Source organism: Hevea brasiliensis, chromosome 17, assembly GCF_030052815.1.
Source record: "Hevea brasiliensis isolate MT/VB/25A 57/8 chromosome 17, ASM3005281v1, whole genome shotgun sequence".
Taxonomy (NCBI): domain Eukaryota; kingdom Viridiplantae; phylum Streptophyta; class Magnoliopsida; order Malpighiales; family Euphorbiaceae; genus Hevea; species Hevea brasiliensis.
Genome location: NC_079509.1, coordinates 23,029,269 through 23,056,854, shown reverse-complemented (window position 1 = coordinate 23,056,854; position 27,586 = coordinate 23,029,269). Strand labels below are relative to the sequence as shown.

Below are 27,586 nucleotides of genomic sequence, written 5' to 3'. Positions count from 1 at the left end.
ATGAGGAAGCAAATCCTAATTTAACGTCTAATATTAACAATGTCCAGGAATTATTTTCAAATATATAATTAGCTTAAATCATTTACAAGTGCCAGAAAATTCAAATACATCATTTGGTTAGGGGGAAAAAAACTAAATGAAAATAATTGAACACTGGAAAACATAGATCATCAAACAATGAACATGGAGAGCCTCAATTATGTGAAACTCTAAATTTGGGAAAAAGAGGAGTATTGTCCACCACAAAATAGTAGCAATTGGTGAGGCTCATCTCTATGAAGTAAAACCATCTCCCTCGCCAATATGGGTTTATGTATAAAATTGCTGCTATTCCTAGCAACACCATGATGTAAGACACCACAAAGCTCACATAAAAAACACCCAAGTCCATGAAGCCATTATCTTCTTTTTCTCCTGTTGAAGTTCTTGGTGGTGATGGAGATGTGTTGTAGCAACTCTTTGGCAGTGGTGGTCCGCAAAGGAAGGGATTTCCCTCATAGCTACTTTGTTCAAATGTTGCAAATTGTGCAACTCTCTCAGGTGTTTTTCCAGATAGGTTGTTGTGTGCTACACTGAATACAGCTAGAGAATATAGCTGAGTAAGTTGAGGAATTTTTCCATCCAAATTGTTATAAGAAAGATCCAAACTCTCAATTTGCTTGAGGTTTGAAAATGTTGGTGGGATTGGTCCAACCAATTTGTTGTGGGACAAATTCAACACCTTGATCATGCTAAGATTTCCAATTTCAGGAGGAATCTCACCTGTCAAATTGTTGCAAGAAAGATCGATTCCGGAGAAATAGCGGAGGATTCTTGGTTGGTAAAAATAGAAATTATTCTTGGTTGTAAACTCCACAGGATGTTCAGGTTGTACACTAGATATTGGAGCTAACCAATCATCATTTCTAGATCTTAGGCAATAAGGAATATGACCAGAAAGATTGTTATGAGAAAGATCAATCAAGTGCAAGTTATCCAACTTGCATAGCTGAAGAGGGATTTCACCTTCCAAATGATTATGACTCAAGAGAACATAGCCCAATGGAATCTCGCCAATCCAATTTGGAATGTGGCCTATCAAATTATTATGACCAAGATCTAACACCAACAATGAAAGGCAATTATAGAATGAATCCATTAACAATCCTTGTAGCCTATTTTTAGACAAATGGACTTCTATTATACCTAGAGGGCAGAAATTGGATGGCAAACTTCCAGAAATGTAATTCTGTGAAAGATCCAAAACTTGAAGAGAAGACATATTCCTCATCCAATTAGGGATCTTACCAGAGAGATTATTATAATTGACATCCAATACTCTCAAGTTATTACAATTAGAAAGGCTATTTGGGATGCTTCCAGTGAAACTGTTGTTTGAAAATATGAGTTCATGTAATGAGACACAGCCCATGGTTAAGTTTGATATGCTACCAGATAATCTATTGTTGGATAAGTCTAACATTCCCAATAAGCTCATATTTCCAAATGAATAGGGAATACTACCCTTGAAACCATTTCCCGACATGTATAAATATATCAATTTTGGCAAATATGTTCCGATCTCTACTGGAATTGAGCCATTGAAGCAATTGTCTGAGCTATCTAATATTGACAAATTCATATGAGAATGGAGTGGCAGTTGGAGAGGCCCTGAGAGAGAATTGTTGACCAAGTAAAGAGTTACTAGTTTTGTGTTGTTCTGTATCAACCAATATGGAAACACATCTCTCATTTGAATGTGTGATAGATTAACAAATTGTAGGTTATGCTGATGATGTAGGAATTTGGGGAATGCTCCACAATATCCACCACCAGATAAATCAAGCCACTCTAATTGAAACCTTGGTTTCAAATATTGGTGATTTGTTTCTACAAATATCTCGTTACCCCTACTACCCAGGTGCTTGAGCTTTGAATGGTTGAAAAATGGACTTAATGAGATTGGGATTTGGAAAAGATTGTATGAGAGAGCTAGATATTCGAGACTTGTTAAACTCCTCAGGGGAGATAAAGAGATGTTTCCAATGAAGTGATTTTCAGAGAGATCTAACTGTTGAAGGGATGTCAAATTTGCTAGACATAAAGGCAAGCTACCACTGAGTTCATTGTAGCTAATATCTAGCGACTGAACATATTTTAATTCACATAAACCTGAAAGTTATTCATTTATAAAAAATTTTGTTAGAATATATAATTAAGATAAAAGAGATCTTAAATAAAAAGATATCATATCCAATTTACCTTGGTTCATGAACATTGTGCTATTAAGTTCACAACCCCGCATTGATAATGTTTTGAGGGAGGACAACACTCCAATTATTCGCAGAAAGTTACCGTTAATAACAGATTCATCCAAATATAAATGTTCCAAATTCTTCAGACGTGTCAAACCTGTAATAATAATAATAATAATAATAATAAAATTCAAATATATATGGGAGAAGATAATGATATATTAGACTTGAATGTGAAGTTAAAACTCTTGTATTCTCCACGAAGTTAAAATGTAACCATTGTTCTTCTCGATAAAAGAGAGAGTTAGAAAACAAATTTACCTTGGATTGGCAGGGTGCAATTCAGTCGAACTAAAGAGAAAAGCTTAAGAGAAGAGAGTGCTTCAAGACTTTGGAGGAAGTTTTCATCTAGAGAAGACCCATCTAGATATAACTCTTTCACATTGGTCACATTAGATCCTGCTTGTAAGGAGTAGCAAATTTTAATTTTTCATGAAAATATTGCATTTGTAATAAGCATATTTAACTACTGATACTAACCTTTATTAAATAGTGTCCCTTCAAAATTACTCCAACTTAGATGAAGGATCTTGAGATGGGTCAAAGCTCCCAATGATTCTAATAGCATGCTTCTTCCTTTTATAGTGATATGGCTTAGATAAAGTGTGCTAAAATTTCTCAAGCTTTTCATTCCTACAGAGGAAAAAAATAAAATAATTTTTATAGCATATTTAATATTTATTTTATGAAAAAATTCGTCGATTTGAGAATATTATTTTAATATAGTGATGTAATTGTGGACAATAGAAATAATTGCACGAAAAAGTATAATATAGACCTATTAGCATAAGATATTAATAAAAACTTTCATTTAATTTTAATAAAAATTTAAATTATATTGAAGATTTCATAATTCTGAAAACAATGATGCTAAATTAAAATATACTCATTAGAATGATTTATAACCATTTAAAAAATATAATGAAATTATAATTTATATAGTAAAAATATTTAATAATTGTATAATTTAATAAGACAAACACGCAATTATAATATCTTATGCTTCGATTTCTATAATATCTTATATACTATGTGCTTAATTATGAATTTGTTCAGTTGTGACTTGGGAAAGTAATCAATTTTTATTATGAGGTTGAAGAGCATCTCATGCAATTGAGAGTATTCACTAATTATAACTTTCAATCTTGTATCTAATCGATCTCGGATTACTTTAATATTTGTTATTATATGCTAATGCAAATGGCATGGAGACAAAGAAGAGAACTAATGAAATATTATTTTTATTTAATTTTATTGCAAAATACTTTTTTTTCAACTAATACTCTTTTCTGATGGAAAATTTTTTTTTAACAAATCCAATTATATAATATTTGTCTTCTAATAGGATGATGAATCGCAAAATCTTTTCTACTTGTAATGAGGCAATTATATGGTTATGAGATGAATAAAGGTGAATAAATATCATTTAGGTCTTTATTTTTTTTGGGTGAATTATATAAAAAGAATTTCATCAAGTCAAATTTAAATAATTTATAGATTAATTATTATTTTAGATTAAAATAATAATTTTTATTTAAAATATTTTTATTAATTTAATTTTAAGGTTAAAATATAAATTAATTGAGTTAACATAAAAGAATAGCTTTATATTGACTCATACGAACTATTGAATTGACCATCAATTTTGAGAATCAGTCAAATTTAGATATTTTAAATTCTATAGGAATTGCAACGAATTATTGGTTGAGAAGGAATTGAATTGATGAATATATCAAAATTTACCACTTTTAAAAATAGTTAAAAAACAATATACAATAAAGGCATTATGGTCAGCGACATATGCATTCAGAAAATTTTATTAGAAAGACAATATGTATCGTATAAATATTTAAATATGAGTTCTCAGACACATAAATAATTAAAATTTTATTTTAAATATTTAATTAATTAATTTATATTTAAACAAAATATTTTGAAACAATACATTTAAATTTAATTTTAATATTAAAAGATATAAAGTAAATTAACCCAAATATTTACTATATGTATTTACTAACATTTTCTTTCTTACATGGAAAGTTTTTAGATAATAAGTTAAAAAGAAAAATCTCTGAATAATGATAAAGATAATGTAACTTTAACTTTTATACATTTAAAATGGGTTGTGGCCTTAGTAAACATATAATTGTGAAAAAAAGTGAAAAAGGTTAAATTGATATGTAATAAATACCTCTTGAGCTTATAAATTTTGTAATGTTATTTCCGCTCAAATCCAGCTCCTCTAGATTGCTTATAGTGTCCAATTCTGATTAAGTAAAAAGACTCAAATAATAAAATGATTATGAATCATGAGCAATTGAACCAATTAATAGCTTCATAAAAAAGGGGGAAAAGAATATAACCTTTCAGATTGAATGGTCCTTTTAATAGATTATATCCTATCCATAGAGTTTTGAGAGATGAAAGCCCCTTAAGGAATGATAAAATGTCAATACCAAAGTGATTGTCACTTAGATCAAGATCGTCCAGATTGCTCATATTTAGTAATTTTTCACCACCTGCATATAAAAATACACACACACACATGTATATTAATTTCTTTTACTTATTTAAGAAAACAAAATAAAATATTCTGCAGAAATAATAATTTATACCATGTAAAGATTTAAAGCCTTCAATTTCGTTGCTCCATATATCCAACACTTTTAGATTTGTTAGATTATTCAATTCTACACCCATGAGTAATAATAAGCATTAAATGCAAAATAATAGGGATAATAGTGTGGTCTATGTGCTATGTGAGACACATAAAGATAGAAAAATAGTTATGCTCACCCTGAATATTAATTCTTCCTTTCATTTTATTGTCATATAGATATAAATATTTCAAAGATGAAAGATGACTTAGAGATGATAAAATGTTAGTGGTGAAATTATTATAACTTAAATGAAGAAACTCCAAATTCTCAAGCGTTGCTAGCCTTTCAAACCTGCATAAAGAGATGTAAATGTATTTACTAAATAAAAAAGTAGATTAAACTAAAAAAAAAAAAGAAAGAAATGATAAGATGAAGTGCATTTTGATGGATATCCAAATACTCATTCAATTTGGATTGTAATTGATTATAGTAATGAAAGAGATAGACTGATTGACCTTCATTCTTAATGCAACCAGCTATATTATTTGTGGATAAATCAAGGCGCTTCAGTTGTTGGAAGGGAAGAAATAAGGAGGCATTTAGATGCCAATCTCTTGAGGAATCCCAATGTCTTATATTATGAAGAAAGAGTTGCGTAACATGCCCTGTAGTGGCACTGCACCTGACTCTTCTCCAATTACAGCACTCAACATCATCAGAATAATAGTTAGGAGAAAAAGAGTAGTAATCATCACGATCATAGTAAGAAGAAAAGAAGTAGTAATCATCAGAATAATTGAGTTGAGCCTTGAGTTGCAAGAGAGCATTTCTCTCATGCTCCCAACAACCATCAGAGTGCCAACTTCCATGCAATAATAAAACCAGCATCATTAGTAATGCCCAAAAAAACTCCTTAATTACCTCCATTTTAATGTTGTTTTTTTGTTATGTATCTCTCACTTTGATCTTATAACACACAGGCTTTAGCCTTTTATAGATATAGGGTCATGGCTTCGCTATTCATAATTAGATTAAACCATCTCATGAAAAAATAGTGTCTAATTAATGTATTTTTAATTGAATGATGAGTACATTTTCAAAATTGTTGACCTGTTCAATGAAATTCTATATCATTAATGTGGTGTATATTTAATAAGCATGTTATTTGGTTTTAAAGCTATCGATTGTACCAAATGTCTTCCTCTTCTTCCACTTTATATTCATTATCAAATGCCATATTTTCCGCCAGAAGTACTTCTCTTTTACTTTATTTTTTTACTATTTATGAAAAATGTTATATTTATTTATTATCTTATTAGTTCTTATACACACACATATATATATATATATATATATATATAAGAATAGATAAAACTCTCTATTTGAAATTTAAAATGAATGGAGATTCCAGTTTGCTAAAGTATTAATGTTGATATGGATTGATTATTCTATTATCAATTTTTTTTTTTAACTTTTAAGGAGACTTTGACTTTAAAGTCAATTATATAAATTTTTGGATTTCTTATATCATTTTATTCATTTTCTTGTGTATTATGTATTTTTCAAAATAATTATGATATCCATTTTATTCACTTAATTTCTCTTTATAAAAATAACTAATAAAACTTAATTTGACTAAAAAAGATTGATTCAAAGTAATTGATTTTGATCTAATTTAAAATTAATTTTGAAATATTCAAATTAGAAAGAAATTATACTATCCATTAAGCATGTAACTTAGTGATAAACCTTTAGTATTAGATGTATTCAATCCTGTTTTGATATTTTGGCTCAGCTTTGAGATTAAATATTTTCTTTACTTAGGGTATAAGATGTCTCAACATTGCAGACTCATCTCGAGTTTGATTGTAAATCTTTTTTTATGAACTTGAGATGTCGCATCCTGTAAAGCCTCACTAGACTTGGCCTACAAATGTACTATGCTATACTGGTAAACTAAGGCATGTGACCTCTATGTGAAGGGAAAGGGTCCATGGCTAGTTAGGTTTATAGCAAGTAGGGCACCATAGAAATAGAAAAAGGCCAAGCTAACATGCTGGCCCCTGCATGTTATTCACTGAACTTTTCTTAAATAGTTTTATATAGATTCCTTCTTAACGACAATTCATGCTATAACATTTCAAGAGTTTAAGTAAATTCATTTAATAAAATAAATTAATGATAATAAATTGAATCAAATTGCAATACCACAATCAATTTATTTTTTAAAATAAAAAATTTTCAAAACAAAAGAAATCTTATATAAAGTATAATTAAGAGAGATATATATAAAAAAAAATAAACTATCAAATTTATAAAAATATGGACCATCCATCTATGTTTTATATGATGCTTTTTATTATTATCTTATTGTTACTTAAAATTTTAAGTTTGAAGTTGAAAGTACTTTTTTAATAAAATTCTATGGTTTATGATTGCTTTTTTTTGAAAATATTTTAAACAAAGGAACATGAAATAATTGTGAATTATTCAAAATCATATATTAACAAATTAAATAAACTGAATTTTGTAAAATTTTTGAGAAATTTACTACGTAAATCTGCATTTAACTTTGAATATATAAAAATTTAAAATGAATCGATATTTAAATTTACACGACATTTAATTTATAAATTAAATTACTTTTTAATTTTTTAATTAATATTAATATAAGTAGAAAAAAAAAAATAACAATGTAATATAAATTCTGTTAAATAATTGACTGGTTCTCGGATTAATCAAACCCAAATATAAAGTCTTCTTCGTTGTTCAATAATTGTTAATTTATTATTAATATAGTACGTGTTTAGTGAGCGTCTTATTTGGTTTTAAAAATATCATTTTCTACAACAAGTCCTTTGCCCATCTTTTATTCTCTATGTTCACTATCAAATAGCCATTATTTTCTATACGAAAAGCAACACTTGTCATTTACTTTATTATTTTATTATTTATGAAAATTATTATTATATTATTTTTTTGTTCTTTTGTGAGAGACCTTCACTTCAAGTCAATCCTATACACAATATATCTTCTATGTGTAAATTAAATAATTTCATAAATTTTTTTTAATCAAAAGAAATTAAAAAAGAAATATTAATTTATTGATATTAAATAAATTATTTCTAACATTACACACATATAATTTATATATCATTGTCAAATTTCAAGTATTTTTAATTAAAAATAATTTTCATTAATAAAGAGCCATGTAGAATGTACAATAAAATTCTTTTTTCCTTAAATTTAAATATTATAATATAATTGTTCTCTCATATTAATGATAACTGTGATTTAAATTTATCTTGAAATCATGACACTATTTCTCACCATGAAAATTATTAACAACATTACATCGATTTTTTTATTAGGTATCTTACAATAATTAATGCTATAGAATGTTTCAATTTATATGATATAATAAATTAATGATAATAAATTGCATTTAATTATAATGTTACAATCATTTCAAGAGATGAGATGAGATGATAAGAGTCATTTCTCCCTCAATTAGTGATTTTAAGTTCAAGTTTTGAATATGGTACACCTTTAAAGTTTAGAAGGAAGCGCTTTACTCTCTTTTGTGAGCCTACTCGATATGAATTTGGATTAGACGAGCCAGTGAGCAACTTTCAGAGACTAATATATACATATACACACACACAAAATCGTTTCATCTTTCAATGATATAAAAACATCTGATTTTCAATTATATTATCCAAACGTTTTTGTGTGTTTAGAAACGTAATTGAAATAATTATGAATTTTTTTTAAGATTAAAAATTTTGAAAATAAAATAAAATTATAAATTTATAAAACATCATTTTATCATATTGATTATTCAAAATCATAAATTAACAGATTAATTAAAGCGAATTTTATAAAATTAAAAAAATTTATTGTATAAATCTCGATTTAAATTTTAATATATAATAATTTAAAGTGAATAGATATTTAAATTTACGTTATATTAATATTTCATATTTAATTTATAAATTAATTTTCTTTTTAATTATAATTAATATTATTAATATTTTATTGGGCCTTCACTTTGTGTGGATTGCATTAAGCGGCTGCCATGTTAATTGGTTTAGTTTAGTTAACTATTAATGTTGATACGGATTGATCTTTTTAACTTTTAAGGAGACTTTGGCTTTTTAAGTCAACTATATAAATTTTTAGATTTATCATTTAATTCATTTTCTTATATATAGTGTATTTTTTAAAAATAATTATGATATAGATTTTTTTCGTCTATTTTTTTTAACAATTTTGGATGATACATCTTACACAATAATAATAATAATAATAATAATAATAATAATAATAATAATAATAATAATAATAATAATAATAAAGTTGATATTCCAGGTGTTTTGTGACTTATTTTTTTTTGTTTTAAAATTTTAATTTAATATTTGTTATTATATTTTATATTTTAAAATTATATTATAAAATTTTCATAATTAAGAGAGATATAAAATAAAATAAAATATATAAAAAAATTACAAAATAGAGAAAACTAAAGAAATCGATTCACCTTTCAATGTTATAAAAATATCAACCATGCATCTATAGGTTCTATGATGCTTTTTATTATTATTTTAATTTTTTTTATGCGTTTGTTGTATGCATAACTCTATATAAAATTGTGACTTAAAATTTTAAGTTTGACACTAAAAGTAATTTTTAACAAAATTCTATAGTTTATGCAATTTTGTGAAAATATTTTAAACAAAGGAATATGAAATAATTATGAATGATGGTTTTTTAAGTTTAAAAGTTTTGAAAGAAACTAAATTATAAGTTTATAAAATATTATTTTATTAGATTGATTATTCAAAATCATAAATTAACAGATTAAATAAAGCGAATATCATAAAAGTTGAGAAATTTATTATATAAATCTCATCTGAATTTTGAATATATAAAAATTTAAGATAATAAATATTTAAAATTACATTACATTAATATTTTATATTTAATTTATTAATTAATTTTTTAAATTAATATTATTAATATTTTGTTAGACCTTGATTTTGATCTATTGTCTTAAATATGATGCCGTGCTCTTTGATTCAGTTTACTTTAAGCATTATTATTGATATGGATTGTTCATTCATTCTATTATCGATCTTTTAATTTTCAAAAGACCTTTGGATTAATTTTCTTAAACAAGTTTTTTTCGTCTTTCATTCTCAATATTCACTATCACATGCATTATTTTCTGCAAGAAGTGACACGTCTCTTTTATTTTTTTTTTTATGATAACTGCTATTATAATGGATTTATTTGTTTTGGAGGTCGAGATATTAGTGGGAGATTTTTAGGTCTTTAAGTTATTAAGAGGCATGCATATATATAATACAATATATATATATATATATATATATATATATATATATATATATATATATATATTCAAGTATTTTTAAGTAAAAATAATTTTCATTCATAAAAAGCCATATAACATGTACAATAAAATTCAATTTTTCTTAAATTTAAATATTATAATATAATTGTGAATTTTGTTAAGATTACAAAAATTTTGAAAGTGAAATTAAATTATAAATTTATAAAACATAATTTTACTAGATTGATTATTCAAAATCATAAATTAACAAAATTAATTGAATTTTTTAAATTTTGAGAAATTTATTATATAAATCTCGATTTGAATTTTAAATATATAAAAATTTAAAGTGAATAGGTATTTAAATTTACATTATATTAATATTTTATATTTAATTTATAAATTAAATTTCTTTTTAATTTTTAATTAATATTATTAATATTTTATTGGACCTTGACATTTTGAAATGCATTAAACAACTACTGTGCTGCTACTAAGTCATTTTACTGCACAGGTTATTTAATATTTTATTTTAATAATATCGTTTAATATATATTTTTATATCTTATATTTTCCTAATCATTCTATAAAATATTTTAATGATAAATTTTAAATTAAATATAATTTTATATCAAGTGTTAATATATAATTTTTTATAATAGCAACCAGTATAATGTCGTATTTGAAAAAAAAACTATGTATTTAATTTTAAAATTTTTAAATAAATTGATTAATAGATTATTTTCTATTATTTTTTAACTTAATTGACATATGCCAATAAAATGATAAATAAAATAGGAAAAAAATATGTCTCATTGGCAATTTTTTTGCTTTTTTATTAAGTTCAATGGACACATATATATATATCATTATTAAAAATTCTTAGATTTTAAATATAAGAAATATTATTAAATAAATATTATAAATAATTTTATAAAAAAAATAATTCACATTTTTTAATTTAATCAGAATTTAATTAAAAAAGATTATTTTTTAGAGATACATAATATAACTAGCAGAATTTTATAAGGCCTGCAATTATAAAATTGGGGATTTTAAAATTCTTAAAAGATATAGTAAAAAAATTTGAGATAATTTTTTTATGAGATAAGATTTTAGCAGTTGAAATTTTCTTATATGCCAAAACAATTATGGTATTCATTTTATTCACTGAATTTCTCTTAGTAAAAATACCTCTAATAATAATATAGGTTATTCATTAAATTTTTCGTAAATAATTTTATATAGATTCTTTCTCGACAACAATTCATGCTATAACATTTCAAGAGTTTAAATTCATTTAATAAAATAAATTAAAGATAATAAATTTAATCAAATTGCAATACCACATTCGATTTATTTAAAAAGAAATTAAAAATAAAAAAAACTCTTATACAAAGTATAATTAATTAAGAGAGATAAAAATTAAAAAAAAAAAATAAAAAATCTACAAAATAGAGAAAACTAAAGAAATAACTTCACCTTTCAATATTATAAAAATATGGACCATCCATCTATGCTTTGCGTTCTATGAAGCTTTTTATCATTATTTTAACTTTTTTTTTAATGCATAACTATAATAATTGTGACTTAAAATTTTAAGTTTGAAGCTAATAGTACTTTTTAACAAAATTCTATAATTTATGATTGCTTTTTGTGAAAATTTTTTACACAAAGGAATATGAAATAATTGTGAATTATAATTTTTTTAATTTTAAAAGTTTTGAAAGAAACTAAATTATAAGTTTATAAAAAATCATTTTATTAGATTGATTATTCAAAATTATAAATTAAATGATTACATAAAGTGAATTTTATAAAATTTGAGAAATTTATTATGTAAAATTTAAGTCAATCATGTAAATTTTTGGAATCAAACCTGTATTAAGACGTGGGAATAATTATATTGTTGAATAATATATATAAGATAAAAATGTAATATAAATCAATAAGTATTTAGTGTAATGGTAAAATTTATTGTTGGAGAATTTAAATTCAGTCATTGGAAAAGATATTATTTGAATGAGTAGCCATAAACCCCAAAAGAATTAATTTATGATCTGTAAAATAAACATAAAGAATATCACAATATGTATAAAAAAATGACAATATAATATAAATTCGGTTAAATAATTGCTCAATTCTCCGATCAATCAAACCCAAATATTAATTCTTCTTCAATGATCATTTCATTTACACAATGTATCTATCATTGATATATTATTAACTTATTCAATGAAATGTAGCTATCATTTATGTATTGTATATTTAGTGAGCGAGTGTGATTTGGTTTTAAAACTATCATTTTTTATTACAGTCCTTTGCCCATCATTCACTCTCTATATTCACTATCACATGCTATTATTTTCTATTAAAAGCAACACTTTTCTTTTATTTTATTATTTATGAAAACTATTATTATATTGTTGTTTGTTCTTTTATGAGAGACCTTGATTCAAGTCAATCTATACACAATATATCTTCTGTGTGTAAATTAAATAAGTTCATATTGATTTTTTTTTTTTTACGAAAATAAATAATACATATTATTCACTATTTTTTTTTACTTTTTTTTTTATAAAATTAAATATGAGAACTTCCTGAATTGAGATAAGATTCATATATAACAATATTGCATAAGATTATCATCAATGTATAAAAAAAAAATAGAAAGACATATGTGGAGATATATGGAGATATTAGTGAGAGATTTTTAAGAGATCATCATATATATATATTTGCATCAAATTATAATATTACAAGGGATTTATATGTTAAAAATTAAAAAATTAATAACAAAAATATTTTATATAAAAAATAATACTTTCAGATATTAAGAAAAAAAAATCTACAAAATCGTTTCACCTTTCAATTGAAATCTATGGGCGCTTTGATTTTCTATTATATTATTTTAACATTTTTTTTTGGTGTTTATAAATGTAATTGAAATAATTATGAACAATTTTTTTTTAAGTTTAAAAGAAATTTGAAAATGAAACTAAATTATAAATTTATAAAACATTAATTTTATTAGATTGATTATTTAAAATTATAAATTAACAGACTAACTAAAGTGAATTTTGCAAAATTTGAGAAATTTATTATTTAAATCTCAATTTGAATTTTAAATATAAAATATGTAAAGTGAATAAATATTTAAATTTATATTATTATTTTATATTTAATTTATAAATTAAATTTCTTTCCAATTTTTTAATTAATATTATTAATATTTTATTGGACCTTGACTTTGCATATATTGCATTAAACAGCTGCCGTGTTGATTGGTTCAATTTAGTTAGTCATTCCATTATTGATCCTTTTAATTTTTAAGGGGATTTTGGCTTTTAAGTGAACTATAAATTTTTAAATTTATGGTTTGACTCATTTTCTCGTGTATAGTTTATTTTTTAAAATAATTATGATATAAATTTTTTCTCCTCTATTTTTTAACAATATTGGATGATACATTTTACACACTATTATTGATAAATAATAATATATATAAAAATAAAATCCAATATAAAGAATAATTAGGATCTAGGAAATAATATTATAGTGAAAATCTTAACAATCTATTTAACTCATCAATTCAGTGAATTAAAATTATGGGAGTTTTTGAAAATTTTGAAATTTTCAAAAAATTTATTATATTTAAATTCAGTGTAACGTGATTTATTATTATTTTTTTAAAATGAATTAAAAATTATACAATATAAGATTATCATAAATCATTATTAAACATAGTGTAACTTTCTTACTCTCAAATAAAATACTTTTATTGTTATTATTTTAAAAATTTATAACTTACCTTTAAAGTTTTCAATCAAATATAGTGTAAGCCGTGAGGTGCAATTGCTTATCAAAACATCACTAATGAAAGTGAAGTAATTTTTTTTTTTTTTTAGAGGAAGGTTTAGTGGACCTCACAATAATATGCTCTAGTAGTTTTGTCATGTGTTGTGTGGCTTATTTATTTTTTATTTTAATATTATAATTTAATATTTATTTTTTATATTTAAAAATTATATTATAAAATGAAATAAAAATAAAAAAAATTTGAAAATATAGACAGCAAATCGAGCATTATTCCATAGATTAACAATAATTTATAAATTAAATTACTTTTTAATTTTTTACTTAATATTAATATATAATATTTTTTTGGTTTAGTTTACTTAAGTATTATTATTGACATGGATTGATCATTCTATTATCCATGCTTTTTACTTTTAAGAGACCTTGGTTTAATGGCTTTTAAAATTTAAGTCAATCATATAATTTTTTTTTTTTTAGTTTTCTTATATCATTTGATTAATTTTTTTGTATATATTCCAAAATAATTATGATATAGAATCCATTATTATTATGATTGATTTTGGAACTGAACTTGCATTAAGAATTGGGAAATTTTAAGATTATTAAAATTCATAATAAGTCTATTTATAATTAAAAGATTAATTGAAAATATTTATTTATATTGTTAAATAATACATAACAATAACAATGTTATATTGCTCTTTCAAATAAAAAATTCAGGTTGAATCATTAAAAAATATTAAAATATTATTAGGAGGAACCACGATAAATTCTAAATAAATTACTCTATTAAATAAAATAAATAAGAAGAATATTCTGATATACCAAAAATAATAATATAGTATAAATTCAATTAAATAATTACTCCGTTCTCATATCAATCACACTCAAATATTAAGTCTTTTGCGCATTTTTCACTCTCTATGTTCACCATGGCATGCCATTATTTTCTACAAGAAGCAATACTTTTTCTTTTACTTCATTATTTTATTATTTATGAAAACTATTATTATATTGTTTTTTGTTCTTTTATGAGAGCTCTTGATTCAAGTCAATCCATTCACGATATATCTTCTATGCGTAAATTAAATAATTTTATATAGATTTTTTAAATCAAAAGGAATTAAAAAAGAAATAATACATATTATTCATTAAATCTCTCTTAATAAAAATATCTTCATTCCTTTTTTTTACTTTTTTTTTTATATAAAATTACATATGAGAACTTCCTGAATTGAGATAAAATTCATATATAACAATATAATATTGCATAAAATTATTAGATATCCTTCAATAATTAATGCTATAGTATTTCAAATGTTTCAATTTATATGATAAAATAAATTAACTATAATAAATTACATCAAATTATAATATTTCAATCAATTTATTCTGTTGATAAAAAAATCTAATAAAAAAGAAAATATTTTATATAAAAAGAATAAAACTTTCAGAGATAAAAAAAAAATAAATCTACAAAATAAACTTACAATTATATGAGTTTTCTATTATATTATTTTAACTTTTTTTTTTTTGTGTTTATAAACGAAATTGAAATAATTTTAATTTTTTATTTTTCAAATGACTTAGCTCTCAGGTCAATTAAATAAAAATTACATTTTCTATATATATTTTAAAACATTTCTAAAAGTAATATTTATTAATGAAACTATCATAATCGTGGCTGTAATTTTCTTTCCATCTACTTTCATAATCAAATGATATTATGATCTTTCACAAATTACAAGACTTTTTGTTATACATCGTCAAAGCGTGTAAACTAATTGCAAAGAAAAAATCTCTTCCAAATTCTACCATAATTTTAGTCACAAATTTAACATTTTTTTTTATTTCTATGCAAATTATTATTGAAGTTAGACGACCAACTCAACCCATATTATACGATTTGTTTGTTTAGGAGACCTTCACTTAAGTCAATTGAAACAAATTTGAAGGTGACAAATGGATTAGATCATGTAAATTTGAGTTATTTTGGATTCAAATCATTTTAAGTTTTTTTTATTTTATTTTTGTCAAGTATAGTTATTTTGAATTGTGAGTGAATTTATGCATTACAGATTCACTTTGAATTTAAGTTTACTACATGATTGCTATGCAAAAAAGAAAATTTCAAGTCAAAATTCAGAATAATTTATGGATTGCAGATTTTTTCAAATCGCTTCAAAATAATTAATTTGAATATAAAATTTATCTATTTAATTTTGCAACAAAACGCATGTTGAGATGAATCAAATCCAAATGAATTAGTTTTGGATTTGTTAGAGTACAAGTTAAATTAGAATTAGGAGATTAGATAAAATAAGAAGTTTAGTATAATTTAAACTATAAATTTTAATAATTAGAGTCCCAAAAGACTAGGTTTTAGTTGCCTATATATATATATATGATTAGTTGGTTTGCCATTATATGTAGAGAGCTCACAAAGTGAAGAGGTGTGTCGAATTCCATGGGTTTTAGTTTTATTTAAGTGACTTGTAAGAGTAAGAAAATAATTAGTGATTGTAATTATTTTTTCTTTATAGTGTATTTTTTTGGTGGGTTAGACTTATGCTGAATCACATTAAATTTTGTGTTCTTTAATTTGTATAGGTGTGATTTTTACAACAAGATGATACGAATTGTCGTGCATCGCAGAACTGTATAAACTACAAAGAAATAAAGTAAATACATAAAATACCAGTATTTACGTGATTTACTCTTTTTATATAGGGTTATGTCAATGGGTATACCATCTACTATTATTAATAATAATAAGTAATTCATTACAATCTCAAGTTATACTATCCATCATTCCAATAACTCATAAAAACTGCTCATAGTAAATATATTAGTTAATCCTCTAAATCTCTTATAGATATAATTCAATATATTTACTACTATAATTATTACATCACAAATGGTATTTTCAACTATAATAGACAATAATACCTTCATCTTGGTTTATGTCTTTTCTCCACCTTAGGTCGAAGCATCTTTTTCTCCAAAAAAACTGCAATGGGCAAAAGTTCCTCATCAATTGGTAAGGCAAAATTCTCAGCAATTGGCAAAATTCTTTTTTGCAATAGGGACAGTTTCACTTCATAAACTAAAAGTCAAATAATCTTTCTACCATTCTTTTATTTATTATGTTAATTCCCTCAAGCCTAATTTGATTACGAGTCTCACTCAATTTAGAAATAACACTAAAATAAGAGTTATACTCTATATCAGAAATATTCATCCATCTTATTGAAAAATATTTTTCGCATTCAAATTAGGAAAAAGTCTTACAAATAAAATAAAATGTTGAGTCATAAATCTAACCTCTTTCAAATGGGTACGTTAACAAAACCTTGAGAATGATTTTATACAATTAATTGAGATATTTATTTATTGATTCTCTAAGTGAAAAAGGAAAGCAAAACATCAATATATGCGCATAAATTTGATCTAGATCACATATATTAAGCTTCTTCTCTTTGTTTCCTTTTATGACTGCCTTTTCTGTGAAAATATTTTGAAAAAATGTCCATGAAAATAATTATGAATTATAATATTTTCAATTAAAATTTTTCGAATAAATTAAATTATAAATTTATAATGATATATCATGTTATTGCGTTAGTAACTCAAAATCAGATTAAATAAAGTGAATTTTTTAAAATTTTAGAAATTTATTAAATAAAACTCTAGCTATTTAAATAAATAAAAAAAATTTGGAATGAACAGATATTTAAATGATTAAACTTGGCATCATGTTAATATACAAATTTTCACTCAAAATACAGAAGTCTATGTATGTGTGTGTGGATTATTGTGTATTTTTTTATGTTAATTTATTAAGTTTTATTTTAATTTTTAAATCAATATTATTAATCTTTCATTGGACATTTGTGGACATGATTGCATCAAAAAGATGTCGTGCAGTTTGGTTTAGTTTACTCAACTATTAATTTTCTGCAAACAAGTGAGTCTTAGTCTTTCTTCCATTATTGATTCTAACTTTTAACTTTTAAGGGAGACCTTGACTTTAAGTCAACTATATAAATTATAATTATTATTTAAGGAAATAACATTAAATTGTAAATCTAATTGTAGTGCTTGGGTTACTTCCATGAAGTGATTGTCTGGTATTCATTTGTAATTATATCCGAGTTGAAGCTGAGTTAAAGCTTATGGTTTCGTTTCAAATAAATTATTTATAATAAAAGAATTTAAATGAATTCTCATATAATTATATTTAATTTTTATTTTTGTAAATAAATTTTTTAAATTAAAACAATAAATTATTTTATTTTAAATATAAAAATTAATTAAAATGAAATTAATTAATTTTCATTTTTATAACATTTTATATTCCAAATAGAGGATTATAAATTCAATGGGTCAAATTTAAACCCTTCAAAGTTTGTCTCATTTACACCCGCTAATTGCACAAAAATAAAAATTGTTATTGAAGTTAGACAACCAATTCAACTCATATTACACGATTTATTTATTTAGAAGACTTTGACTTCAAGTCCATTGAAACAAACCTGAAATTATTTCTCTTTAGAACGTGGCAAGTGATCATCTAAATTAGTTAAAAAAGTACTTTTGTATTTATATTATAAATAAAAATTAAAATTTTAATATAATATTAAATTCAAATATAATTTTATTTTAAATACTTATCAATTTAAATTCGAGGTGACAAACAAGTTGGATTATACAGGTTTAGATTATTTTTAATTAATTAGAAAAAAAAAGAGAGACATGAGAGAGGGAAAAAATTATTCTATAAATATGAGAAGGAGAAGATAAAAGTTAGAAAAGGAAGAGGTAAACACAAAAGGAGAGAGTTGTGTCCTTTAGAGCTTAATAAATATGTTTTCACTTTTTATAGATCTTATTATTTATTTTACAAGATTAAAATAGCAAGTATTTAGGTGGATAGTTCAACGAATCTAAATTTATTAAATAGAATACTATTTTAAAAGTTTTCTTCTCACATATAAGTAATTTAATATAGTATATATAGAGATTTAAGAAAAAAAAAACTACTCACCTAAAGCTAGCTCCACCTTTACTCAATAGGCATGAACCCCACTCCACAATGATCAAAAAATCAAAAAACATTTTCACAGTACTCCTATTTATAATAATAGCCTCTTAATTTTAAACTAATTAAGAATTCAATTCAATTTAAAAATAATACTATAACAGTAATTCTAACTAACTTAAAAAATAATTCTTCATTCTATTCCCCTCGTTTGGAATGTTGAATTTTGTGAGAATTTAATTCAATTAGAAAATATCTCTCTCACTCTAATTAGGAAATGATCTTTTTTAAATTTCACTAAGATTTTTGAGTCACAAATCTAACATTAAGCTTATTCTCAGAAGTCGCTTTTTTTTTCTTCTCACAAATCAAACCAAGAAATTTCCTTTATTCATGTCCATCAACTTTGCTGTTCGGTTATGGCAGCCCCACTACTGGTAGTGCTGTCATAATCCAATGGCATAATTTTTCACAAATTAAGTCTTCATTTTTGTCACACAAGTCATATCATATTCATTCTTCAAAGAAGACTTGACTTGCTGCAATTATATATACAAAACTCAGGATTTGCCGTAGGTCAGTTACATCATCAACACAATAAGAAAGTTGTAAAATAAAGTCTCATCTATGATAGGCCCAAGCCCATATGTACAAGTCTAATGATAAACTTTAAATATAAGCTCATTAACCTATTGACTTAATACTTATTGTATGCTGGAATTTCAAATGATTACTTATATAGTATTATATCAGTATCAATTATAATTATGCTAGAGGTTACAATAATTGTAATAAGGTCATTTGATTACAGTATTAAGTGATTATTTCCACAACAAAAAATGGAAAATTGAAAGATCTGTGTAATTATAATGCTATTCAATATTATAGCACATAATGAAAAAAAAAAGGTTGGGGTGTGGAAGTGGCTGTACGTTCTTGAAGGTTCACTGCTAAAAAAAAGTTATATTTAGATTGTGAAATCTATGTATATAGTTCGTCTATTATGACGTAATTATATATGCGGTTATGTGATACAAGTGATATTATATTTTTATGCATGTATGAGTACATAGATCTTTATTTTTAATATTCCAACATTGGTATAAAAGCTTTGAAATCTTATTTTCCATAGCCTATTTGTTATATATTATATGTCAAATAAGTTAAAGTATGATATATATATATATATATATTAGATCTAAAATTTTATTTTTTTTCTCTGTTATGGATTTTTACAAATATGATTGATGATCTTATTTTGAGACATTATAACTTTTTGTGTGATCATTTTTTTTTAATTCATAGAAAAGTAAATATTACAAGCTTTCTATAGATACCTTATTTGTGTAATTTAGACTTATATTGAGAGAGTTATGGCCTCTCAAAGTTATAGAAAATTCATTGAATTGGGGTAAAATAAGGTTAGAGGTTGAAAATGAAGTTTTTTTTTTTTTTTTATCCTAGTTTTGTCTCAAAAGTATGCGTATCCAAACATCATATTAGAGCTTTTGTTTATAAAAAATAAGCTTGCCATCATAATCAAGATACCTGAAATCCCCCACCAGAATTTTTTCCGCGGCCAAAGGAGGCCGTCTTGACGGCGCGTGTATTGCACGCGTTCCGTCCGGCACGATGACACGAGATGTACACTATAATAATAATAATAAATTTGTTTTTATTATTATGGGTATCATTTTATGTAAAATGATATTTTTTTAAAATAATAATAAATTTGTTTTATTATTATGTGCATCATTTTTGTGTAAAATGATATTGTATTTAATAATAATAAATTTTTCTTTATTATTATTATTTGCAATTTTTTTTTTTGAAAAATGATATTTTTTTTAGAACTTATTGTAGACCCTTATTTTGTAATTTATTATGAGTATGTGCATTGAGGCCGTGAGGAACCTGATGATGAAAAAATTATATGACTGTAAGATGTAATTGGAGGCATTGAGCTGAATTATTAATTCCGTGACATGATCTTGAAAAAAAAAATAATAATATCTTTTTTTAGGAAATTAATTTAATTAAATTTAAATAAAATTTTGTTTTGTTTAAATTTAATATGGGTAGTTCTTAAATGGACCTAATTAAGTTTAATTGGGCCCCCATGGGCCTTAAAAAGCCTAGTTAGGAGGTACAACAGAAAATGCTTTGGGTTTTAGGTGTCCCGTTTTGCTATGTGTAACCATGGGGTGAGTATTGGTGGATTGAGGTAAGGGAGGGTCAGATGGAATAGCAGACTCAGATTTAGGATATGAGGAGAGATCAACAATGAGAGGTAGACCAGGTATGGAAGTAGGTGGGGATGAGGTGTAGCGGGATAAAAGACGTGATGGAGATAGTGAGACATTGCTGGTTGGGACAGATGACATGGCTGGAGGTGGAGGAGAAGGTTTGGTCAGTGGTGAATTTAATGAGGACTGAGGTGGTGATAATGTAGACGAGACATGTGGTTGTATTGGATTTATTTTGGGAGGAGGGCCTAATATTCCAACTGTAGTGTTTGGCAAAGAGGATGGGCATGATGAATTGGTGGAATTATGCATGACAGTGTTTGGTAGCAAAGGCAGTGGGTACGGTGAAGTAGTGGTGGCACTGTCACGGACTGCAGGTACAACTTCTTGAATATTCTTATAAGGGAACACCTGTTCATAAAAAAGAACATGTCGTGAGATATAGAGTTTAAATGAAACAGAATCTAAACAAAGGTAGCCCTTATGCAATTTACTGTACCCTAAGAAAATACATGGACTAGATCGAGGAGAAAATTTATTTGGAGCATACGGTTTTAACCATGGGTAACACAAACACCCAAAGACTTTTAATTCCTTATAATTAGGGGGTTGTTTAAATAACAGTTCATATGGGGTAATTGATCCAGTAGGAACAGAAGGCAACCTATTGATTGTGTAAACAGCTGTTTCAAAGGCATAATTCCAGTATTTATTTGAGACAACTGAGTGAAGTAAAAGAGCATGACCTGTTTCTACAATATGATGGTGTTTGCGATCAGCACAACCATTTTGTTCAGAGGTGTGAGGGCAAGACACACGTTGGGTAATTCCATGATCCCGCAGATAATTGGTTAATGATTAAAATTCTTCCCCCCAATCAGCTTGAAATGACTTTAATGGTAAACCAAAATATCGTTCAACAACGTGTGAAATTTAATGAATTTATTTAAGACTTCATATTTATGTTTCATAAAATATATCCAGCAATAACGAGTAAAGTGATCATAGAAAATAACATAATAATGATGTCCATTGACTGAAGGTTCAGGAGATGGACCCCAGACATCAAAACTAACAAGTTGCAAGGGCTGAGTAAATGCAGTGTGTGACTCAAAGAAAGGAAGTTTATGACTTTTAGTAATGTGACAAGAATTACAAGGCAAATCAGAACCAGTTTTATTAACAGGCAAATTATTAGAAGATAAAATCTGATTAATAATTCGAGCATTAGCATGGGCTAGCCGATCATGCCAGACACTGAATTGCGCAAGATGAGCCTGCGGAGATGACATAGAGCTAGTTTGAAGAGGTAAATGGTAGAGACCATTTTCACTCCGACCTTGGTAAAGAACCTGTTTGGTGGAGATATCCTTCACAAGAAATTTGTCAGGATAAAATTCAAGAGAACAATTATTATGAGCAATAAAAGCAGAAACTAAAAGCAAATTGCTAGCAATATGTGGTGAGTGTAAGATATTTTTGAGAAAAAATTTACAATCATGAACATGAGTAACAGAAGAACCAAAGTGAGAGATGGGTAAAGTGCTACCATTGCCAATAGTTATGGTATCTGGACCAGTATAAGAATGAGGGTGAATGATGTTCCCTTCATCAGCTGTGATATGAAAGTTTGCACCTGAGTCAACAGTCCAAGCTTGAGTAGGATGAGATGTGTTGGAGACAAAATGAGACTGAGGGTTGAATAGTGGTGTAGTAGAAGACAGTGCAGATTTAGGTGTGGGACATTGACGAGCCAGATGGCCATGACCATTACAGTTGTAGCAAATGGTAGTGGAACTGGGAAAAGTTATGGTGGGAGAGATAGGATTAATTCATCCACGTCTACATCCTTGACCCTTGGAGAAACCTCGCCCATGAGAGGGGGCAACAGTAACTTGAGACATGGGTAATACAGAAGAATCAAGAGAGAGTTTCTCCATCTTTAATTGGCTCTCTTTGCTAAGCAATAAAGCAAACACATCATCAAAGGAAATTGCCGAATTGCGAGCCTCAATTACCCTGGTGAAAGGACAAAACTCAGAACCAAGGCCTACCATAACATCACTGACGAGGGCTTCTTCAGATATAGGACATTGTAACGCAGTGAGTTAGTCAGAAATAGACTTGGCACGTCTCATGTACACCTTAATAGAATCCTCACCCTTGTGTAAATGTTTAAGTTGCTTACGCAATTGTTGCATTTGGGTGCGAGAACTGGTACCAAAAATGGGCAAATGACAAAAAAGGTGTAATAAAAAATACAAAATACAGAAAAAGGGTGACTTTCAAACTAATTACCAAAAAGAGGTGAATTATGCTTAGTTGGATGAAGTGAGTGCAGAACGCTAATTATAATAGCGTTTTTAAGGTCCGGACGCTATTCAAAATAGCGTTCGTGTCAAAAATTTGAAAGGAGAGCTGGACGCTATTCAAAATAGCGTCCAGCTTTCCTTGTAATAATAAAAAATTAATTAAAAAAAATTTAAAGGTTGGACGCTATTTATAATAGCGTCCAACCATTTTTTTTAAATTTTTAATAATTTTATTTTATATTTTAAATAAAATATAAATATTATTTTAATAAATAAAATTAGAATATATAATATTATATATTATAATATTTTTATTATAAATATTATTTTTTAATTTAAAATTAAATTAAAATTTAATAAAATAAAAAATTAAAATTAAAAAATAAATAATTAAAAAATTTTAATTTTTGTTGGACGCTACTATAAGTAGCGTCCAACTTTTCTTTAAATTTTTAATAATTTTATTTTATATTTTAAATAAAATATAAATATTATTTTAATAAATAAAATTATAATAATTAATATTATATATATTATAATATTTTTAATTATTTTATTTTATATTTTAAATAAATTAAAAAATTATAATAAAAATATAAAATAAAATAATTAAAAAAATTAGACTATCAGTTGCGTCTAATTTTTTTAAAACCTTTTTAATTATTTATTTTTTTAATTTTAATTTTTAATTTTATTAAATTTTAATTTAATTTTAAATTAAAAAGATAATATTTATAATAAAACTATTATAATATATAATATTAAATATTATAATTTTATTTATTAAAATAATATTTTTAATTTATTTAAAAGATGAAGTAAAATAATTAAAAATTTAAAGAAAAATTGGACGCTACTTATAGTAGCGTCCAACTTTTCTTAAATCATTTTAATTATTTATTTTTTAATTTTAATTTTTTATTTTATTAAATTTTTATTTAATTTTAAATTAAAAAGATAATATTTATAATAAAAATATTATAATATATAATATTAAATATTATAATTTTATTTATTAAAATATTATTTTTAATTTATTTAAAATATAAAATAAAATAATTAAAAATTTAAAGAAAAGTTGGACGCTACTTATAGTAGCGTCCAACTTTTCTTAGATTTTTTTAATTATTTATTTTTTAATTTTAATTTTTTATTTTATTAAATTTTTATTTAATTTTAAATTAAAAAGATAATATTTATAATAAAAATATTATAATATATAATATTACATATTATAATTTTACTTATTAAAATAATATTTATATTTTATTTAAAATATAAAATAAAATAATTAAAAATTAAAAAAAAAGGTTGGAAATTAAAAAATAATATTTATAATAAAATATTATAATATATAATATTATATATTATAATTTTATTTATTAAAATAATATTTATATTTTATTTAAAATATAAAATAAAATTATTAAAAATTAAAAAAAAGGTTGGACGCTATTATAAATACCGTCCAACCTTTAAACTTTTTTAATTAATTTTTTATTATTACAGGGAAAGCTGGACGCTATTTTGAATAGCGTCCAGCTCTCCTTTGAAGTTTTTGACGCGGACGCTATTTTGAATAGCGTCCGGACCTTAAAAACGCTATTATAGTTAGCGTCCTGCACCCACTTCGTCCAACTCAGCATAATTCACCCCTTTTTGGTAATTAGTTTGAAAGTCACCATTTTTTTGTATTTTGTATTTTTTATTACACATTTTTTGTCAATTGCCCACCAAAAATACTATGTAACCTCTGCCAGGCTTCTTTAGCTGTAGTGAGGCCAATAATCTATGGAAGTATATTCTCAGTAATGGAAGAGAATAGCTAGCTAAGGATGAGTTGGTCATATCGAAACCAACTAGCATAATCAGGATTGTCAGAACCATCAGCAAGTTTGGGGTTTGGAGGAGTGACTGTAGGAGAGACATGCGATGCAAGATTGTGACTATTCGACAAGGGGAGAAGCTGTGCTTGCCACAGTAGATAATTTGTGGAGTTAAGTTTAATATTTAGAAAAGGTGAGGCATTGGGATAAGAGACAGTACTAGAATTAGAGTGTGACGCCCCTCACCCGTCTACAGTGTAGCGGAGTGATGAGTGCCACATTCGGTGCCGGAGCACCCAATCTTGTCTTGTCATGTCTATTGTAAATTTTAATGTCATTTAAAATAGGTAATTTAAGTGTAGAATTTTTTTTTTTAATATCTTATTTCTATGGAGACCCGGACAGATCCTCCTCTGTTTAATTAGCATCTGGCGGGTTCCACTATCACCTGTTAACATATTCATAGTCATCTCACATATTTCCATATCATATTCTCTTTTATCATATCATTCACAACTATTTATGAGATCTCAAAATGAAGTATCATCTATTGCATTCATATGGAAATTCATAGATAATAAATTACAAGTTTTCATTTCAATCTCAAGTTTAATTTCAAGTCCAAAATGAAATACATCATAAACTAGTAATTACATCATGACTAAACATAATGAACCAAAATACTAGTCTATACATGGGCCCTACCAAAATACAAAAGACCGGTGAGGTGACTCTGGACAGTGGCAAATCTGGTTAGAGCTCTGTCAGTGCACTACTGGTGCTGCTGCTGCGACTGCTGGGACTGATCTCCAGTATCTACGCGATGGAAAACCAACGCGCTAAGCATAACGCTTAGTGGTGCATAATTTATAATAACAATAATTTAACAATTTGAAATAATATCTGCAACTCATAATTTCTAGGTCTTTTATTTTTTTTATTGCTCTTTGGAAGTAATTAACATTATCGGGATCTTTTATGATTACTTATTTTATTTTAAGTCTTAATTAATTTTTTTTATCAGTGCCCAAGAAACCTATAACAAATTATAAAAGCTGGATGCACGGGTGTATACTGGTTAGACAGCCGTATGTCTATCCAGTATACGTCTGTCAGGCACGAGGCCAGCTGTCGGGCATGAGACCCGCTGTCAGGCATGAGACTCGCTGTCAGGCTTGTAAAGCCAGAAATAAAGTAGGTACAATGGCCAGTAAGTAGGCATATAGCCTGTAGAACAATCATACCAGACATATATTGTCAGTTCATGATTTTCTCGATAGGCAGTACTGCTATCTATAGTCCCTAATTGGTATACCAATTTATCCAACTAAATAAATAAGTCTAGGCATATTATGGGTAATTAAATATTTTTAATTAATTTAGCACTATTCACTATTACTATTTTCTAATACTGTTTATTGGTACCATTAATTTCATATTAATAGGACATTAATCCTAATTTACATATTCATATCATTTTTAATATTTGATTTTCCTTATGAGTATTGTAATTATCATATACAGCATTTTTCCCATGAACCTTTCTTTAGGTTCATATTGATGTGTTATCTTTATCTAGGAATTTGACTAGGTTAGGATGTCTATTTAGTCACACTTCCTTCAAAACAATTGCTCCTCTATGTTTAAACTTGAATTTCAGTTTTTGAATCACTGAATTTGGGGTTATAGAACTCAAGTTATGGTCAAAATACCAAAGGAACAGTATTTTGGACAATTTCTGGGTTGGCAATTTTAGTGACTAAACTTGTGCAAACAATTTGATTTGGTTAAAGGCAAAACTAGGTCAAGTGGTCTCCGTGAAAAGCGGAGCCCTATGTCTAAGCTTTCCATTGATGAAATTTTAGGTCATTTGGACCAATATAGAGAGAGTTATGACCATTCATTTGGTCATTTTCTGGGTTGGCACTTTTAGTGACCCAACTTGTGCTAACAATTTGAATTGGTTCAAGGCAAAACTGGGTCAAGTGGTCTCCATGAAAAGTGTAGCCCTATGTCTAAGCTTTCCATTGATGAAATTTTAGGTCATTTGGGCCAGTATAGAGAGAGTTATAACCAAATGAACACGCACTGTTCA

The 27,586-nt window shown here is 25.4% G+C and overlaps 1 protein-coding gene across 1 annotated transcript; it reads right to left on the bottom strand.

Annotated features, from left to right (window-relative positions):
- On the bottom strand, positions 1-4,563 carry LOC110638762 (cuscuta receptor 1). Its single transcript, XM_058140213.1, has 4 exons — positions 4,486-4,563; positions 2,775-2,927; positions 2,242-2,693; positions 1-2,151 (listed from the first exon to the last, which is right to left on the bottom strand). Exons 3-4 carry the CDS (start codon positions 2,282-2,284, stop codon positions 194-196), a joined length of 2,001 nt encoding a protein of 666 aa, XP_057996196.1. The 5' UTR covers positions 2,285-2,693; positions 2,775-2,927; positions 4,486-4,563; the 3' UTR covers positions 1-193.
- Positions 4,564-27,586: the final 23,023 nt, after the last annotated feature.